The sequence below is a fragment of the Rattus rattus genome, chromosome 6 (assembly GCF_011064425.1).
Source record: "Rattus rattus isolate New Zealand chromosome 6, Rrattus_CSIRO_v1, whole genome shotgun sequence".
Lineage (NCBI taxonomy): Eukaryota > Metazoa > Chordata > Mammalia > Rodentia > Muridae > Rattus > Rattus rattus.
The window spans coordinates 117,353,203-117,374,899 of record NC_046159.1 but is presented as its reverse complement, the minus strand read 5'-3'; the positions used below and the strand labels follow the sequence as shown (position 1 = coordinate 117,374,899).

The 21,697-nt window shown below is 41.4% G+C and overlaps 1 protein-coding gene across 1 annotated transcript in view; it reads right to left on the bottom strand.

The window, feature by feature from the left end:
- Positions 1-1,225: 1,225 nt before the first annotated feature.
- The window catches only part of Tspan12 (tetraspanin 12), a 67,443-nt gene continuing 46,971 nt past the window's right edge, over positions 1,226-21,697 (bottom strand). Inside the window, exon 8 of the mRNA XM_032906907.1 lies at positions 1,226-2,763. Coding sequence (XP_032762798.1) covers positions 2,458-2,763 — 306 coding nt within the window. The 3' untranslated portion in view covers positions 1,226-2,457. The remainder of the gene's footprint in view (positions 2,764-21,697) is intronic.

Sequence of the window (21,697 nt, the reverse complement as noted above, 5' to 3'; positions counted from 1 at the left end):
CACCCTTGCATGGTGTCAAAAATAAGGCAGAAGAACCATTTTTGATCTTGATCACATGGGACAATACAGAATGCACAAGATGAAGACCACATGGGACCTATGTCGGCCTCATAAAATGTGTTCTGCTTTGGGCCCTTGACCATTAGCTAGGAAGACTTGAAATATGACTAACGCCCTGTGTGTGTGTGTGTGTGTGTGTGTGTGTGTGTGTGTGTGTGTGTGTGTGTGTGTTATATGTGTGTTGTGTGTGTATTATGTGTGGTGTATGTGTGCATTATATGTGTGTTGTGTTTATTATGTGGTGTGTGTGTGTTATATGTGTGGTGTGTGTGTATTATGTGGTATGTGTGTGTGTGTGTGTATGTGTTATGTATGTGTGTATTATGTGGTGTGTGTATGTGTTATGTGTGTGTGTGGGGGGGTGTCTTTTGTCCCTCACCCAAGAGCTGACCTAAGGCTCTGACTTTTCAGTCCTCTTCTTTCTGTAGCTGGATGGTGAGTAAGAAGAGCTCTGGCAAGTGCTAAACTGGACAGTGCTACTGCCATGTTGACCAGTGGGAGCCTGTAAAGAAGTGAAAGAGTGGGGCCCATCCTGGGGACAGTTGATGCCTGCTATGGCAGAAGACGTAGAGAAAGAGGCAGACAAACACTGGAATTTCTTTAACTGGAAAGAATGATCCTCTGTGGCTGGTTCTAGGATCCTCACTACACAACTTGCTCGTGGCGCTGCCTCTAGAGCTCTGAGGCCTCATCCCATCTAGAAACATAAGAAAGCTCCAGAAGGGCTCAAAGCATGGGGCTTCAAATGTGTTGTCTGTCTGCAGTGCCTGCTGTGGCTGGGGCCTGACGCTGTAATCTCACACAAAGCCACCCTCACCCAGACACAGTGCTCTTCTGTTTTTTCCTTCAGGTGACTGAGTAAGGGTGTCCTCAGTGGTCCACTTCAACTCGAACCCAATACTTTACTCCACGCATCCATGAAGACAATGGTGGTGAGGCGGAGGACATGTTTGTGCATCTTGACAAACATGTCGTGGGACTTGGAGCTGCCCCATTTCCAAACATGGAGGCCTCCCACCCCCCCCCATGCCTGCTCTTCTCATGTGCATCCTGCCCCTTGCTAGTCTCTGCACTGACAAAAGTGATTGTCGTGCACAAAAGTGGGCACCCTTTCCAGAGCTCCGTAGTGAGACCTTGTCTTGAAAGTAAAGAGAGGCACAAGCCATCATGATCTAGAAAATATTTATTGACACCTGTATTAATTTTCTTTCCATAATCCAAGAAATGAACAGAACACACAAGATACAGTAAAATGCACTTTTCCCGTTTCAAATAAATATCTTCTACTCTTGTAAAAAAAATTAATATTCTGTATAATTTGCTACAGTATATGGATGAAATAAAGCAAGGCTTCTCTCTAGTTAGACTACCCCTTATTTTAGAGATTCCCACAATTATCTCTGCAGAGAATGTTGTTCCTCTGTAAAAATCACATTGACTTCAAGTTGTTGCTTCTTGTTTGCAAAAGAAAAACGTAAGCTCTTTGACAAGGCGTAGATTGGGATGAAAAAAAGCCAACTGAACTTTGGCTGAATCAACTGTGTGTAAATTCTGTAGTTAATACCTCCTGCAGCCAGAGTTACAGTGATTCTTACGTATCACACTGGTAATTTCCAAAATTAGTGGTTGACACAACTTAAATTAACAGTGATGGGTAACAATACAGAACCAAGACGGAATTTAAACGCTCTGTGGTTGGGAGAGAAAAAAAGTAATGGTGCTATATAAGACAATTTTGTCATTTTCAAATATTGTTCTTCGTAACATTATAAGAACTGAAATCTACTGAATTATACAGACATGGCACAGACTTATACACATATATATCCCTGATAAGTTTAAAACAACGTGTTAGCTCTTACAAGTGTCATTAATAAGATTATTTTAGTAACCCACAAAAATCATATTTAGGTAGTTACCAACCTTGAAAGATTTTTATATATAATCAAATCATCGTCGAAGCAATACATCATCAGGTAATAAAGGTCTTTAGCACTAAATCCCTATGTTAGCAGTCAGTGGATAGTTTATAGCCTAACTAGAGGAGTTAGTTAACCTTCATAGCAGCATGAGTGCCCCCATGACAGTTCATTTCCATGAATGGATGCAGAAACGCTGGTCAAACTGTATCACCTCAAAACATAATTGTGCTCAGAAAGAAAAAGAAAGAAAGAAAACAAACACAGTTGTTATGAACTCTAGGTTCAGCATTTTAAAGGGCACCAGTTATTGTCTGTGTATTAATATGTGGAAACTTTGTTTTAAAGAATGGAGAAATTATAAGCTTAGACATTCCTTTTCAGAATATTAGTATGTCTAAAAATTTCTGAAATAGATAGCTGTGTACCCCAAAACCCACTAGTCCCACAAGTTTGTGATTTCCTTCTTTGACATTCTTCATAATTCTTCCATCTCAAAGTGGGTATTGAAGCTGTTTGCCATTGATGTATGTTCAAAGATCCTTGAAAGGCTTGGTTTTAACAGTTCCACAGAGTGACAGGACAAATGTTGAGACGCATCATTTTTTAGAGATAGCATTTGGTCTGTCCCAGGCTCCCTTCTATCATAATACAGAGCCCAGAGCAGAGTAATGGTGAGAATCATGGCTAGAATTTGTGTCACACCAATGGAGATCCCCAGAAACCTTAGTACTTGCAATTGTTTGGTTCCTCTCAAAAAGGAATACATTTTCTTCCCACAACCCTGTAAAACAAGAAAAGAAATAACACAATCAGTTTTAAATTGTCAAAAGTAATGATTTGAAAAGGAACAATCTGATCAGTTAGTTAAATTTAGGAATTTTAAGATACTGACCCTTAACCAAGATGTGGTGTGCACCTTGAAAATTTGTTCATTCTGTCCAACATCCTTCTTTTATTTTCCATACACAGGCACTGATATAAAACCCAGTGTCTAGAGCACAACTTATGAAATAGTTTGTAATGGTGACTGCTTTTCACTTGAGTAACAATATAACCTTGGGCATATAGGTTTATTTAATAGCTATGCCAATAAAATAGTTACTCATAATAGATCATAAAGAAATGCATTTTAGAACAGTTCTTTGAGACTAGAGAGGTATCTTGACTGTTAAGAGCACTTGTTTCACAATTAGGACCAGCGTTCGATCCAAGCACCCACAAAACAATCCAGGTGTCTTGTGCATGCCTGTAACTCCAAGTTCAAGGCAGTGGAGACAGGAGGATTGATGGGATTGCTTGGTTTCCAACTGGCTCCAGGCTCAGAGAGAGACCCTGTCTAAATGACTAGGCAGGGGGTGACAGAGGAGGGCACCAGACACACACGCTCTTTTGGTTTTAAACTTGAGCAAAGGCACACACTCATGAGGATACAAATACAGATACAGACAGACACATACAAATATTTTAAAATTTTAGTATGAATATAAATTTACCATTTATGAAAGGCCAAGGCAATTTGCATAATAATAAAAGGGGTGTACTTGTAGTTTTCTACATAAAAATTTGAGTCTGGGTTCATACTTCAGATTGCAATGTTTGATTCTACACCACACATTTCAAACTTGATCAGTATTTTCATTTTATAACCTTAAAGCCAATGATGCTGTTTTGAATAAAATACACAGTGGCCAGGATTATATTTCGGTCCATTTGAGAGACTGTTTGAAATGCTATTCTAATCCCAAGTCAGCATTCATGTAATAATTTTTAATAAGCTAAAGAAAATCAGTAACTAAAATATCAATTCTAAAGACCAAATTCTTACACAGTACATGCATTTTAAAACAGTTCTTTGAGACTAGAGAGGTATCTTGGCTGTTAAGAGCACTTGCTTCCCAATTAGGACCAGAGTTCTAACCAAGCACCCACAAAACAACCCAGCTGTCTTGTGCATGCCTCTAACTACAAGTTCAAGGCAGTGGAGACAGGAGGATTGAATATACTTTTAGTATAATTTTTACATGGTATGGAATGATGACAGAAAAATAGTATTTTTTTTTCACAGTTAAAATTTTATGTTTCAACTGGGGGATGTGGCAGTGCCCTCCTTTAATCTCAGCACTCAAGAGGCAGAGGTATATGAATGTCTGTGTGTTCAAGGCCAGCCTGGTCTACAAAGCTAGATCTGGGACAGTCGTGGAGAAGACCTATCTTAAAAAATGGAAACAAGGTTTCCATAAACGCACACAATTCCGTTTATGCAGCTAAAAACACAGTGATCTGTAGCGTCTGATAATCACATATCTGAGCTGACCCGTTTCAGACAGAGTCTTGGCTCTGTATGGTGTGAACAAACACAAGTGCGGTGCAAACACACAAGTGTGCACCGAACCACAGATGCAGTGAATCCTGAGAAGTGACACGGACAAACCCTGCCAGAAATACCTGGGATCCATTACAGGTTTGACTTCAAACTAAAGTTAGGTTGTGGCACATTTAGAGACCTTTTACGATTGCCAAATTTTTCGTAACACTGTGTGGGATCGTGCACCACAGTTTAAGAAACTAAGATGTAAAGAAAGTTGGCAGACGTTTTTTGGTATATGTGTAGAGGGCTAGAGAGAGTATTTTTGGCTTGGGGCCTATACCATCTAGATTGCAGCTTCACATTTCCTCCAGTGTGATACAAAAACAGACACTGACAATAGCTAATGAGTGACGTTGGCTGTTATGCAGTTCCATGCACAGAAATGCTTCAGGCCACATTTAGCTCAAGGCCGTAGTCTGCTGACTAACGGACTAGATTGATGCAGATAATTTATTATCATTCTTATTGATTTTATATTGTTCTTGTTGTTTGTGGCAGCGCTGAGTTGTAGCAATGTCCCACTTGGTCAGAGGCTTTCCCCCTCCCCCAAATCCAAAGCATCTCCTCGGCTGCTTCTAAACATGCTGATGCAAGGGACAGACCTGTACCCATCACACCTCTCAATACTGCACAAGGAGAGTATTGACAGGGCACTGACTGCCATGCTGTGACATCTATCCTACCTGAAGGATCCGAAACATATATTATGTTCCCATGCAAGTCATGGATACTTGAGAAAAAAATTAGCAAGCTCATTGTCAGTGACAAGTTGTATGAAAGAATCTAATGGAAACCTATAGCATGTAAGAGAAGAAAATTCTAATGGAAAAATAAGGAAAACAGAAGCACAAAGAGAAGAACTGTGCCCTATAGCTATGGAGACAGGTATTTTAGAAAGCAACTGAGAATTATATTGATTTAAGAAGATAACAATCATAGGTTATCTATTGTCCATGACCTCGCTTGCTCTCTTGGCTCACCAAAGATTCTTTTTGCAGCAGAAAAAAAAAAAGAAAAGAAATCCACAACTGGTCAAAATGCAGGTAAAAATGGACTGTAGAGTACTCATCCCCTACTGATGCAGTTATAACACAAGCCCACAAGCCCTGCTCCTAAGGCTCGCAAAGCATCCCGGAAGCAGAGCAGGAAGATTTTAAGATTCAGAGGAATAGTAGTATGTCAGTTACAAGATAATGTCATCTATATATTACAGAGAGCTGCACCTATGACATCGCCACAGTACAGTGCCTAAAAACACTGCCATAATGACAGCACCGGTTGACATCCCAACCTGCATGGGAGAATCTCACAAAGCCCTACTCTTAAATGAAGAGCTATAGCAAATTAACTGCTTTCAGGAGAGAGAGAATCAGTCTGCTCCAGGGACAGGCTCTAACGGGTTCTCCAACCCCAAGTGGTGAGCCCTAAACAAATGTGCATATGGGTAATACTCTATGAAACTATTGTGTTGTATCTACACGTGCATATTGTTATATAGCAATAATTAAAGAAGGAGCCATGATGTTTGGAGAAAGTTGAGAGAGGGGAATGGAAAGAGCTGAAGGTGTGGGAGTGTGTGGTGGAAGTGACGTAAACACAGTACTCAGGCATGAACAAAGTAGAAGTAGGAAAAATCATGACAAAGAAAAATGGAGTAAAGAAACAGAAAAAAAAGGTACTGTGACTAAGAACTGCTCTGTCAACTTCTGGCGAAACCACTGTGTCGCTGTACTGCCTTGAGGAACCTGTGTCCACAGTGAGCACACACTTTAGAAATAATCTTCTCTGCTACAGTAACTTAATTTAAATTAAGGTGACTGAGATTATTTTATAATGTACTTGGAAGTACTTTTGGAGTCCAGTAAAAGTGACTTAGTGTTTACCGTCTAAAGATAGCCACTGGAATAAAAAGAAATTCATGAATATTTAAATTACTGCCTCTTGTCTGCTTTGCCAGAGCCCACAAAGAATTCATACGTCAATGAAGACTAGACATGGAATCAGTGATCATTTCATATATCTTATTAGAAGGAAGGAAGTTCTTCCATTTCCAAAAAAATAAAATACTGGTTGGCAGTTTTACTTCAGTAATATGTCACTTCAAAACTATAAGAAATCTTTCCTGGTAATAAAAATTTAAAAGGAAAAAAAAGAGCAAAGGGTTGTCAGTCTTACCAACAGTATATGTAAAGTGCTTAACTAACCAGACCCCCACCCCAGACTAAACCACCAACCAAAGAGCACACATGGAGAGACCCATGGCTCCAGCTGCGTATGTAACAGAGGATGGCCTTGTCAGGCATCAATAGGAGGAGAGACCCTTGGACCTGTGAAGGTTTGATGCCCCAGTGTAGGGCAATGTCAGGGTGGGAAGGCGTTAGGGAGTGATTGGGGGGTGGGGGAGCACCCTCATAGAGGCAGGGGAAGGGGGAATGGGATAGGGAGTTTCTGAAGGGGAAACTGGGAAAGTGGATAACATTTGAAATGTAAATAAAAATATCCAATAAAAGAAAAGAAAAGAGGCTCCTCCACCTCCTAAAAAAATAATTTGTAACATGAACTGGAGAGATGGCTCTTTCAGAAGTCCTGAGTTCAATTCCCCGCAACCCCATGGTAGCTCCCAACCATCTGTAATGAGATCCAATGCCCTATTCTGGTGTGTCTGAAGACAGCTACCGTGTATTCATACGTATACAATGAATCTTACAAAAAGGAATTTATAACATTTAACAGCAACTTGTGGTCATGTCTCTGGCTTTCCCATCACAGCAGGGAAGACGAGCACACACACTGACAGGCACAAGTAATCTGCAGAAAACCAAAGCACAAACCACCAAGACAGTTTTACAAAGTTCCACGAGCTCTGAAACCATTCTGCTCATGTATTTATCAGAGTCCGTTCATCTTTAAAATGCTCACGTGTAACGCGGTACCGTGTAGTACAGGTGCTAAGGTCATGAGCTGAAGACTCAACGCTCTGATCCTGAAACAGATGGCCAGTGTCACTCGTTCGGGACATTGGGAGGCTTCGTAAATGCTCAGGATTGTGTCTAGAACACTACTAGAGCAAAAGGTGTGCAAATTCTAATCTGGGTGTCAGCCCATAGTCTAGAAAGCTTGAATCTACACAGAGATGGAAAAATTGAGGGCCAGCAGATAGAAGTGGAGTTGCAATACTTTGTAAGATTATGAAAAATCCCCAGAGTAGAGCGTTATGTCACCAACAAATAACTGATATTTTAACCTTGCCTACGAGAGTCAAAGTGGCCATCCGTGTTTTTTTTAGGAAAGTGAAATGACTATCCGAAATGCCTGCTTGCTATTGAGTGGTTAAACCACCAGCCTTCTGACAGAGTAGACCAATAGTTTATATAATTTAGAAATAGTTACTCTTTAATAATTACATGTAAAGCTTTCAGTTTTAGACATGTAGAATGCTAATGTAGATAGACACCTTTTTAAACCTTATTGCTGAAACATACGTATCGGTTTCTCGGGATATGAACACAATACAGCCCCGGATGGTGTCAGGTTGACGATGGTTGTCTCTGCAGTATTGAGGTACAGTAGGAGTCATTAACACATATGGAAAATTAGTATGGGCATTCTAATATTTAGTTAATGATAAATTTTAGAATGAGGGGGGAACCACTCAGGGATCCACATTTTCAATTAAATGAGAAAAGTAAGTTCAAAAGCTCTATTGTGTAACACAGTGACTACAGTTAATGCGTTTAAAAAGCAAAGCGTGCGGGAAATAGCCAGGCTGGTGGCTCAATCCTTTGAAAGGCAAATACATCAATTATTTCATTTTACCCTCTCAATAGTCCCTGGAACTTAAATTTATATACTTTCATCTTAGTATTAAGTCCTTCTTCCCTGTACAATAATTCATTTTAAGCAGACAGCTCATGGGAGAGGTAATGTTTCTTTTTCAAATATGTAAGTAAACCATACCCATAGCTGGTCAGGCACAATCTGTTTGGCTTCATATTTTGGCATTAGAAGCAGTCAGTGTTGATATTTTTCAACACCGTATTTAGCTTTTAAAACGTACAGTAAATTGTCTTATCCGAGCAAGATGCACTAGGAATGAGATACATTAGTTAATAAAAATGTCCCAGAGTGAAGGGGCTCTTAGAAGTCAGTAGGACAACTTTCCATCTCTTCTAACACTTGGAGAAAATCGAGTGACATTAGCAAAGGGTGCCCAGTAAGACTTTTAAGCGGCGTCTTCCACGTAAGCAATGGCAGTATAGCAGAACTGGTCAGAATCAGCCTTTTCAGACCTCTGGGAATTAGCCAAAGACTTAAAGCGATCCAAGTAGCGTTTATTCCATAAGGCGACTGGGTCTCAAGAAGAGCAGCAGTGGGGGATAAAGAAGACAGCCGCTACTTGGTAAATATGACAAGTCCATGGGCTATCTGAGGCTAAGATCAGAGAGAAAAGTCCTCAAGAAGGGAGGAAGCCCCCTTCTTGCCAGTCCTTTGTCTGCCTTGGTGTGCATCCAAACCTATTTTGAATATCTGTAGCTAATTAGGAAATTAATATAAATTATATATTAATATATAAATATATGAATATGACACAAACTGATAAACCCATGCGAAAATCCCCATATGGTTATGCAAATCTTTGAAAATGCAAATTAAAGGTATATAAAACTAAAAAAGAAAAAAAAGAAGTATAGAAGGCTGTGTGCCATTTAGATTTGGATATGCACTGTCCAATCTCTCTTCTCAGCTCTGCACAAGTCCTGAAACCCTGTCAACACCCACGGTGGATGCCGGGCACAGAAGAGCCAAGTGGAGTTGGTGCCCCTAAAATCCTAATTCCTAGCAGAAATTGCTGTTATTTGTCGGCTCCACTGGCTGTCTAGAACTCCAGGCTGTTTTTATGTGACTTTAGAGTTCACCCAGTGTAGTAGGTTTGCCCCTGGAAATGTCCACCGAAGACCCCTCAGAACATCTGTTGATCACAGTGGCAACTTGAGGTGTGCATTGGTAGTTGCACACTTTTGAGCCAAACCAATGCCCTAAGAGACCTTGTAGTTAAGGAAGACTGTGCTCTGTCTGTCTATGAGATCTGAGAAAGTTACACACACACCCAAGGTTAAGCATGAACTTGGTAAAGACCTGAGAAGGCCCTGCACTCTCACTTCTGAGTAGCGTTAAGATTCTTTGACAAAAGGCTAGGAGACTTAGTGGCTCCAATCACCTCAGGAAATCTCTATTCATTCACTAACTGATCCCACCCCAAAGCACCTTAACAGGAACTTCAAAAGCCATTCATAACAAAAATAACACAGACGTTACGAAATTAGCGTAGAGAATTTAATGGGTTAACAAGCAACCACAAGAAACTTCCACGGCACAGGGTGAAGGGTTCTTATTAAAATGCCCAACTGTAAGGAAGGAAAGGCAGGAAGAAAAAAGGGTACAAGGAAAGATAGGAGGAATGAAAGTAGGAAGGAAGGGGGGAAGTAGAAAGATAGGGAGGGAGGGAGGGAGGAGCCAAGAGGAAGGGATGGGGGAAGAAAAAATTCCATGCCATGCAAAGAAAGAAGAAAGGCTCACATGTATAATATAAAAATGTTTTAAAACATTGGTTCTCAACCTTCCTAATGCTGTGACCCATTAATACAGTTGGCCATGTTGGGGTAACCCCTCAACCATAAGATTATTTTCACTGCTACTTCAAACATGTAATTTTGCTGTGGTTACGAATTGTAATGTAAATGTCTGTTTTCTGGTGGTCTCAGGCTAGCCCTGTGAAAGGGACATTTGACCTCTCAAAGTGGTCGAAACCTACAGATTTCAAAGGAACCTTGAAGTTGAAATTCTAGTAAGATTTCCCATCTCACTGGTAAGTCTTATCAACACTACCCCTTCTCTTTCTAACAGGGCCTCCTATAACCCAGACTGGCCTCAAACTAATTCACTATGTTGTTGAGGATGGCCATGAACTTCAACCCTTCCTCCTCTACTTCCTGACTGCAGAGAGTACAGCTGTGTACCACCACTCCTGGTATATTTGATGCTTGGGACCTTATCCAAGGATTCCTGAATGCTACAACTGAGCTAAGTACCCCACACAGCTAGCTCTCACCAGGCACGTCTGTGCCGGAAGTGCCTTTCTAACAAGATGCACTGGTTCTCTTTCTGTGCTCAGCCTATTCCTTCCCACACAAAAGGGTCACCTCTGCCTCACTTTAGCCCTCCATGAAATCTACTACCCAGTCCCAATATAACAAGTTCTTCTTAGCTTTTCAAAGGTATATACCTAGCCCCTAACGATCTTTTCTGGGGGGAGTCTTGTTTCAAGACAGCCTTTCACTGTGTAGCCCTGGCTTTCCTGGAACTCACTCTGTAAACTCGAACTTATAGAGATCTGCCTACCTCTACCTTCTGAGTGCTGGGATTAAAGGCGTGTGCCACCACCACTTGGCCGCTAATGATCTTTTTCCGGATTGTGCTAAGTTTGTCAACATGACGTTGAAAGTGATATAAAAAAAAAAAACCTAATTAAAAAATGTAGGAGAATTTTAAGAAAACCAAGGCTGTTGTAAATGAGTTTGGATTGGTGTGAAAAGCAAGCTCTTTGGTTCATCCAGAATGTCAGACATGGGATTGTATTAAGGTACCACCAGACTCGGTGTGGACTCCTTCTACCAGGACATTTGGTCTCCACCTTGCGATGAGAACATGCAGTTGACTCAGAGAAGAGAGGCTAACGGAGTCCTCTGCCTTTCAGTCAATATGCCAAGCTTACCGCTTTATTTTTCTCTGCAAATTGGCACCCTTCAAATGATACAGAATTTATAGTCCTGAAGTTTGCCCCATATGAAATTATATTTTATTTTCTTCTATCAAGGACCTCTTGGAGCCAGGCAGCGGTGTCGAATGTCTTTAATCTCAAACGAGAGGAAGAGGCAGGTATATATTTGAGTTTAAGGCTAGTCTGGTCTGCAGCATGAATTTCAGGAAAACCCTGAGTCAAATAAACGAAACAAAACAAAGAACCTACTGGAAGGTAGTAAGTTACGCAAATGAAGTAAAATGAAGTGGCATTTGTTTACCAGCAAACCAGATCACCAAATTCTGCCACTGTACAATGTACTAACCTCTAAATTGGCAAAAGTAAAATCAAAAACATTTCCCTTGATAAATTATAAGCTGTACACGTACAATCCCATTTGGAAAGCAATACTTAGGAATTTTCCTCCCTTTGGGAAATTAGACCGTTTCCTCTGCCAGCAAGAGGATTATAGGGAAGAGGAGATCCTCCTCTTCAGGGATCTGTCAGGACGCTCACAGGCAGCAGGACACTCGACCACAGCAACTGGCAACCTTCATATCCAGTGAGCCTGCTGGTTTTTACCTCTCCTTTCACCTTGACTTTTCAATTCTCTTTATATGTCATTATTAATACACTGCATCGTATATGCTGCATTAGATTCCTCATTTAATAAAAGGCACAAGATAGGAGCATATAAATAAGCACAAATTTCTCTAAGGTGCGCACAATTTAACACATCTTTGTGACTCGGAACAATCTTGCACCATAAATATTAGGCTGAGTACCAGGGAAGCATTTCCATGAGTGCTTAAAGTCAGACTAACAGATTGACTTTTCAAACCAACATTCTTCCACATGGGGTCATTTTCTTCTCCTTTCTTTCTCTACATGCATCATGGAAATAGCTCCGGCATTCAGTTTTCATTTGCATCAAACCTTCTGAAGAAATTAAATCGGAATATAACCCTGACCTTATTTCGAGCCACTGACATAATTATATATATGCTTTACACTTTTCCAGTGTAAAAATGAATTGCTGGAAGTAGAAATACTAGGCCCAGACAAGACAATAAGGATATATGCTTGCATGGCCCATCGCTGTTTACAACAAGATCTGCAGCTAGGTGGTTGTGAACACCACAAACTTCCTAGGCGGAAGTAAAAAGTCGAAATGGTAGAGATCAAAAATGTGTTTTATTTTTGTTCCATCACAGGAAAGAAATGAATTCCATTCTTTTGCTTATTTGAAGATAAAATATTCATTGTTGATTTTGCTTGAATACAACATTTTCACTTTAAATAAAGCCATGTGGGCCCTACACTAATAATCTCAGATAATACCTTAATAATACCTTATTCAAAGGTATGAATAAGACTTCCCGGCTCATCTGCTTTCCTTGCTGCAATATTAGAATTCCTGTCAACTATTAGCCACAAACAACAACACCGCATTTATAAGAAAACGTGAGGCATGTGTCTGAAGGCACGTCAGGATGCCTCATTTCACTTGAGGAAATTATACACTTGAAATTATTCTCTCATTCATCTCCAAGATGAGTTTCTAAAATTGGAAGAACACCCATGGCTTTTCAGTACTCAATATTCTCAAGCCACATCAGAAATCCAGGCAGTCCTTGGAAGGGTTATGAAGATAAAGTGACATAAGATCGAGGTGCCGATAGATATATGCAGAACAGTATTGATATTTTTATAATTGATTTTTGATGGCGAACATGACTCTTGTTTGAAATGAGTGTGGTAATTATCGGGTACAAACATATAATCTTCGGTTCTATTTCTTTTAAGAGTCCAAGAACTGAAAGATACAAGTTCGTGAGTTCATAGATGTTAAACAGGTTGGTCAAAAAATTCTTCACTAAGAATCTTAACCCCCAACACCAATGTCTTATGCTCTAAGACCAAGAATCGACAAATGGGATCTCATAAAACTACAAAGCTTCTGTAAGGCAAAGGACACTGTTGTTAGGACAAAACGGCAACCAACAGATTGGGAAAAGATCTTTACCAATCCTACAACAGATAGAGGCCTTATATCCAAAATATACAAAGAACTCAAGAAGTTAGACCGCAGGGGAGACAAGTAACCCTATTGAAAATGGGGTTCAGAGCTAAACAAAGAATTCACAGCTGAGGAATGCTGAATGGCTGAGAAACACCTAAAGAAATGTTCAACATCTTTAGTCATAAGGGAAATGCAAATCAAAATAACCCTGAGATTTCACCTCACACCAGTGAGAATGGCTAAGATCAAAAACTCAGGTGACAACAAATGCTGGCGAGGATGCGGAGAAAGAGGAACACTCCTCCATTGTTAGTGGGATTGCAGACTGGTACAACCATTCTGGAAATCAGTCTGGAGGTTCCTCAGAAAATTGGACATTGAACTGCCTGAGGATCCAGCTATACCTCTCTTGGGCATATACCCAAAAGATGCCCCAACATATAACAAAGACACATGCTCCGCTATGTTCATAGAAGCCTTATTTATAATAGCCAGAAGCTGGAAAGAACCCAGATGCCCTTCAACAGAGGAATGGATACAGAAAATGTGGTACATCTACACAACGGAGTACTACTCAGCTATCAAAAACAATGACTTTATGAAATTCGTAGGCAAATGGTTGGAACTGGAAAATATCATCCTGAGTAAGGTAACCCAATCATAGAAAAACACACATGGTATGTACTCATTGATAAGTGGCTATTAGCCCAAATGCTTGAATTACCCTAGACGCCTAGAACACATGAAACTCAAGACGGATGATCAAAATGTGAATGCTTCACTCCTTCTTTAAAAGGGGAACAAGAATACCCTTGGCAGGGTATAGAGAGGCAAAGATTAAAACAGAGACAGAAGGAACACCCATTCAGAGCCTGCCCCACATGTGGCCCATACATATACAGCCACCCAATTAGACAAGATGGATGAAGCAAAGAAGTGCAGGCAGACAGGAGCCGGATGTAGATCTCTCCTGAGAGACACAGCCAGAATACAGCAAATACAGAGGCGAATGCCCGCAGCAAACCACTGAACTGAGAACAGGACCCCCGTTGAAGGAATCAGAGAAAGAACTGGAAAGCTTGAAGGGGCTCAAGACCCCTTATGAACAACAATGCCAAGCAACCAGAGCTTCCAGGGACTAAGCCACTACCTAAAGACTATACATGGACTGACCCTGGACTCTGACCTCATACGTAGCAATGAATATCCTAGTAAGAGCACCAGTGGAAGGGGAAGCCCTGGGTCCTGCTAAGACTGAACCCCCAGTGAACTAGACTGTTGGGGGGAGGGCGGCAATGGGGGGAGGATGGGGAGGGGAAGACCCATAAAGAAGGGGAGGGGGAGGGGTTAGGGGGATGTTGGCCTGTAAACCGGGAAAGGGAATAACACTCGAAATGTAAATAAGAAATACTCAAGTTAATAAAAAGAAAAAAAGAAAATGTATTAGAGAATTGACTTAAAAGAATCCTTAAGGACTGCATTAGGATTTATAACTGGCATGGCCCTGTGTAATTTTTGCTGCTTAAATGATTATTTCAATTTTTATCGTGATTAGCATCCTGTAATAGGTAAAATAAATTATACTGAAGTGGAAGGAATATTCCACCAGTGGGGAAAAAAAAAAGAATCTTAACCCCCAGCAGCGCCATAAGTGCTTCCTTCAAGGAAGACCTAGACAGCATGTCCTAAAAGAACACCTTCTCACCTCTAACGAGTTAAGTGTATCCAGGCACGGGAAACACTAATGCAGAAGTCATGTTAGTATTTTTGAATGCACGACAGGTCCTCATAGCTCACTGAATCTTCAGAATGTCCACAGGATGTAGGCAACGTTATCGGGTATAAAACATGATGCTTGGCTACACGGTTCGCAATCTGACTGAAACCGTACACACAGAGACTAGAGTCTAAAAACTCCACCAGCACACTCAGGGGAAGAGGTCCATGCCTGGCTCACACGAGGGTTTATTTGTAGACCCCTTCTAATGTGATTTGTTCATCTGGGCTGCTCAACTGCTAGAAGAAGGGAAAGGAGAAATCAATCGCAGATTATCAAAATCCTTGACCTGAAAAAAAAAACCCACCTTCAGTTAGCACAAAAACGCATAGCCAGAGATGTAGACTTTTCTGTTAGTATAAGCAAAATGAAGGCCAACACAGCTAGTTAAAAACTTAATTGCAGTGCACTCGTGTTTCCATTTAATTCAATAAATTCCTTAATAAATTGCTGTTATTGGCATCATTAGCTACCACTGTGCGCTGAAAATGTATGCTTATTACGTGCCAAGTAGCGTACGGAAGATTCCTGTTAATCTTCCTGCTGCTGATCCTGTATCTAGCAGACAAGAAGTGTTAGGCTTAGGATTGAAAAGTTTTAATAAACTCATCTTGCTCTCAACCATGTCTTTATCGCTAGAGATATCTAAACCCTGGCTCCTGAACCAAGGACATTTGAGCTCAGTCACTCACAGCCTTACAACCTCAGGCCAAATCTACTCATCTCTTCCTGGATGACTTTTTTCACAAAATGCCGGTAATACTGAGAGAGTTGTCTTAGAGTTTTAATGAGCCGATACATTTAGCACTGTCAGTCAGAATGCTGTGTAAGCAAGTATCCCATTGGGGAAAACTCAGTGTTTTTGTCAGCACTTGAACACACTACTGTAAAGGTGACGGTCGGGTTTTAGACTAAATGAAAGCACACCAAAGAAACAAGGTCCCATGACTGTGATCTTCTCCTGCTCACCTTGGTGCCTTTTGTTGTTGTTTTGCTGTTGTTTTGTTTTGTTTTGTTTTGTTGTCCTCAAAGTAAGGTACAGATACTAAACCTCTGATCCTCTAAAGCAAGCTATAAAACCTAAGAATTCCTTTTCTAAATGTAAATCAATGCTTAGTGGTCTGCAATCAGGTTTCTAACCAGCAGTATTAGCCCTCACCTTGCTCGTTCTAACAGAAAACTCTGCTTGCTCTTCTTGCTCCGTGGTTTTGTGCTAACCGGAGATGGATTTTTCAGGTTAAGAATTTTGATAATCTGCAGTTTCCCCTTTTCCTGGCCACACTGAGCAGACAGAGACCGTGATGAAGAGACAACAGAAAGAATCTGAAGCCGACTTGCTGTCCTCCCTCCCATGCGGTTGACCATCTTATAACCCTCTTGTCTGGACAATTTCTGCTTTACATGCGATCCATTAGATTTAAGGTAACGGTTTCCTCCGGGTATTTAGATTTTCATTTCCCCAGGTACCTTTCCATGTAAATGTTCTCTTGAGTAAGTGTTAAGCTGCCTTAAAGCGGGGTCAGCCATGATTCGTGCGGTGCGTGAGGAACCGATATTGTACTTTGCCTCCCATAAAACTTCTGACCATTGATTAAGGGACATTAAACCATAACACGCATACAGGCCTTTCTGGAATAGGATATGCTCCCATGTTGAGACCTTTCCCTCTGCCTAGGGCCTTCAGAGAACATAAGAGTAACTCCGAAAGACAGGTACCTAAGATTACATCACCATTGGCCTCTGAGCCAACTTCAGCCTTGAGCTGACTGGCAGCCCGAACAAGTTGACTGGTCTAGGAAAGAAAAAATAAACCCCTACCTCATCTAAGCTATTGTACCGTCTTCTTTAGTTGGCACACAAAAGCCCGCACCTCCAGCAGAGTTCTGCCTCCTGGGTGTTTGTACTGCCGTGCAATTTTTGACCACAGCCTTAAAGGCAGTGCCGGACTAATAGAATCTAATCACCCCCAATCCTTCAGTATAGACTTCATATATCCAGGATCCAAATCAAAGCCAGGGTGCCTGCAGCTTCTCTGCCACACTCCACAGTCTACACCTAAATTTTTTTCTTGATTTTAAGCACCTTTTCCACACTTGTTTCTTTCAACCCTATTTTCAATGCCGTGGACTGAACCCAGGCCTTATAATCACGTGAATTGTCTAGCAGTCTCCTACCTAATTTTTCTACCTCAAGTCTGAATCCTCACCTTAATCCCTTGCCTCATCCCATTCTTTATAACGCCAGCACTTGGTGATTTAAAAAAAATAAAAACAAAAAACAGATCTAAGCTAATTGCTGTGGAACATACTTTTGCAAGCCAACATCCCATAAAGGCTTTTTATGACGCCACATTCTGCAAGCAAACACTGCAGAGTCTCTATTCATAAAGCAGAGGCGGAGAGCGGCCGTTCTGAACGGTGAATAAGGCACAGGAAGTTCGAGGTTGGAAGAACAATGTGTTTGTATTACCTGCCGCAAAACTACCAGAGCGGTTCGAACCAGATTAGATCAAGCAAAACCTGAAGATAAAAGCCTGCTCCCAGCCCCCACCAGCCACAAACAACCCGAACTGGTCCTGCAGGGACTTTGATAAAACAGACAAGAGCCAAGCCAGAGTCAACCTGACCCTGCTGACAGTTTAGAAGGAGATAATGAAGCCAGAAGGAAGGCGGGAGGGAAGATCTCTGAGTTTATACAAAGAACCCCAGAAAGGAATTTCTTGGGGAAATTCCATCTAAATAACCACTGGGCCTGAAAAGCTGCCTGCCGGCCACCATCTAGGCAGGGGGCTCTCTGTGTGTTTATCTGGATGCGTAGTCTCATTATTAATAAATCAGTAACCCCCGACTACTTTGTAATAAGACTTCCTTTCCTAGGAATGCCTCAAACCTGTGAGCATGGTTGCCTTTTGACTCGGCAATTACAGACTAGAAAACCTGTGTGTTAGCAGACCACACGGGGGCTATTCACAAGCCAGACCTTGCTCTGTGCGTCTCAGGGATGGGGCATTCTCTTCCCTTGCTGTCAGTTCTAACTTTGGACCATGGCTTATCTGGAAATGGCCCTTTCTACCCCCTGCCAATCAAAAGCTTTCTTCCCTTGGATAAACACCGACTTACCGGTTAAGACCAAGAGGCCCATGAGATGCCGCCACTGCTACGTGTGCTCCATACCGCACATCTGGAGCACAAAGACAGTGACAACTAAGCATTGCCTGTTCCAGCCCTGCTCCCTTTTGTGCATTCCTTCAGGAGGACCCACCTCTTTATTTTCTAGACCCCCTTACACTCTTTGTTAGTGACTCGACCAATTCATCTGAAGGGCTGAACCCATCCCCCTTCCAACTCCTTGCAGTTCTCTGTAATTCTCACTCCTACTTTCTAGTCTGTATCATGTGTGAAGATTTTCTTGGTCCTGAGGAGAATCCCATACAAATCAAAGAATAAGGTGAGTAGGCGAAAAGCAACTGGCCTTCTCAGTAGGTAGAGTTTGACGGAGGCCATAATTATTTCCCACCCCAGCAGTTTTGCACCCACGACATTTCATTACATCTCCACCTCAGCTCAGTGTGAAAAATGTTTCATACACAAAGGATACTGATTGCTAGAACTGGTCAAAGATGCTAATAGGAGAGGGATATTAACAGACAACGCTGAGGGCTGAGAAGTTGCTCAGAAAATAGAGAAAATGTATACTGACTACTTTTCGAGTATAGAGGAATAGGAAAGGGATGGCCAAGAACAGAACCACACAGCATCTCAAGGAGGACAGGTCTCGTGAATTCACTGTGCTCAGACCACACATTATACAGTACTCTAGTAGGAGGATGAAGATGTTAAACAATGTTAGTGACCAAAATCTAAGTTATTCTTACTTCTTTTTAATTACTCTGTATCTGTCAATATGTCAGTTTTAGCAATAATTCTGCTGTTGATTTACCTAGAGTTCCCAATTCTCCATATTTCATCGTCCACCCCATACTCTCTTGAGAAACTTCGATCATGTTGGCCGGACATCAGCACCAATTCTATTGGCTCCTACTACCTCAAATCTCCCTTGATTCCAGTTTCTTTTCAACAACTTTTCCATTTACTGATGTTCACCTGTTCCTTAACTAAGCCCTTGGTCTCCAGTCTAGGATAACTGTGTCCTGCAGGCCAAATAACAGAAAAGGGAACATCCCTTCACTCCTACACTTATAGGCCTCTCTGATGTCCTTTATTCATGGACGATAGAAGAGAAGGAAGAGGAGGAGAAGGAAGAGGAAGAAGAGGAAGAAGAGGAGGAGGGGGAAGAAGAAGAAAGGAATAACTGTCTAAAGCATTGGTTATCAACCTTCCTAATGTTGCAACCCTTCTAATTTATTTCTTCACATTGTAGGGACCCCCCCCCACCATAAAGTTATTTTACTTGTTACTTCATAACTGTTATTTTGCTACTATTGTGGATCACAACGTAAATATTTGATATGCAGGATATCTGCTATATGATCTCTGTGGAAGGGTTATCTGACCCCCAAATGGGGTCATGACCCACACGTTGATAAGCACTCATCTAAAGTCATATTTGCTTTTAAAAGGTTACTGATTATTCAAGATTCGTACACAACACATGAAATACAGAAAGTCTAGGGGTTTAAAGTAAAAAAAAAAAAAATGTCCCAAAGCCTGCTGTATGGATTGTCTCACTCTGCCCTGTCCTTGCAGAAATAACTGAGAACATTACTTTTCTTAAGATGTAGTCAGTACATGTTAGCAGTCACCTCTCTTTTAAGTGCAAAACAAAGACATGTCACATGTCTCTACACACGTGCTCTGCTTGGCTTTCTGTACCTCTTTGCTTTACAATATGAGTGGGTCTATATAAAGGAGGGCTGCTATGAGCCTGTTTACCTCCGTCTACTTTTCTTGAGATGCTACACTACAGCCTTTGTCTTGCCTTGAAGGGATGGTTTATGGTTTGTTTCCCATTTGAGATAAAGACTACAGCCATTCTCCCAAAGTCCCTTGAGAAATTGGTTTACGCTATGGATGCAGCTCTCCAGCCAAATGTACACAAAGTACTGAAAATAGGTTTGATGGTATAACTTGTAGTTCTTCCAAGATCCCAAATCCATGGGCAGCAGGTCTGGGATCCCTGGTATGTGAAACTTTCTAACATCATTCACATGTATTTCCTCTGTCTTCCTCTCTCTCTCCCTCTCCCTCTCCCTCTCCCTCTCCCTCTCCCTCGCCCTCTGTCTCTGTCTCTGTCCCTGTCCCTGTCCCTGTCCCTGTCTCTGTCTCTGTCCCTGTCCCTGTCTCTGTCTCTGTCCCTGTCTCTGTCCCTGTCTGTCTGTCACCTGTCATCTCCAGGGCTAGCCTGAATATTGCGCCCCTGTAATGAGAGAAGGAAGAGGTGCAGCACACTGAATTTCCCCAACCTCGCTTCTAAGTTTGAATCTTGTCTAAGGCGGAGTCTGATGCCCTGCATCTGAAAACACAGTTATGCAGACACCTCCCAAGAATGGGGTACCAGGAAGGCCAGAAGCGTCGGCCCAGGCCACCTGAGCTTTGGTGCTTGCAGATGCCTAAGCCAAAAATAGTCCTTGCACACTTTGCACAGCTGAGTCCTCGTCACCAGTTCTGTTAAAACTCTACCTTTTCAGACAGCCTCATCCTGTCTAAAGAAGCACCTTCAGCAAGAAAGTCTCACCGTCTTACTGAGTAAACACTTCCAGGTGCTTACTACCACCTGTTTTAATTTTCCTGCATTTGTCTTTTTCTTGTTGTGGGTAAATTAGCAATGTCTCTATTACTGCCCTCTAAGCTATCAGAAAGGATTTTGTCCACAACGTGCTACACTATGTGTGGAACTCAGGACAATTACAGAATATACAAACTCAAAATGAGAGGCAAAGATAGCCACACATGTAATAGTAAGCATTTTCTTTTATTCCAGGGTACATGTGGATTATTGTGGACATTTGAGGGGTTTCTATGCCAACCCTAACTGTACCTCTGGTGAGGATATTTCTAAAATGTGCGGTTGTTGCTGTATTTCTGCTCTATCATTTTTCAAAGGTTTCAAAACGTGTCATAAAATATTATTGGGTCAGGGAGCCAGGCAGGCCACCAGATGGTTGAGAATGATTTATTTCCCTGATTTCAGACTTCTGAAGAGAGAGTGTAGGGAGAAAGCCAGTACTTATCTTGAGGCTGATAGAATATGGAAGATAAAGGGACCTTGAAGTCCATCTAGTAGAATTCACTCTTCATTTAAAAGCCTGTTCTTCAGCACCTGTTGGCATGGCTATCCGACCTTGACTTTAATATTTTCAGCAATGAGACACTAGCTTACAAGATAGCCTGTCTCGTGATTGGACAGATTTTGATGAACAAGGTCTTCCTTTCACTGATGCAAAATTTCCTTCCTGTAACTTCTGGCCCTTAGAGAAATCCTGGGTGTGCTTCGTTCCTGTTCTGAATTAGGAACTTTGAAATATTTGAAGACGTCTAAAATGTTTTTCCAGCTTCAGAAGAATCCTCTCCAAGCCTCTAGCTCTTAGTCTCTCATTTTTGCCATTTCAACATGCATTTTGCAAGCGGATGATCTCAGAATGCTTATTTTTTAATTATGGATCTAATTGTACTTGAGCCATAAAGCTCCTAAATGATCCACTTTTGGGAGTCAATTATCCATATAACTGCACTGTTATCATTACTAATATCAGCATCAGTTGTCCGTTGTAAAATGCAAGAACAGACAG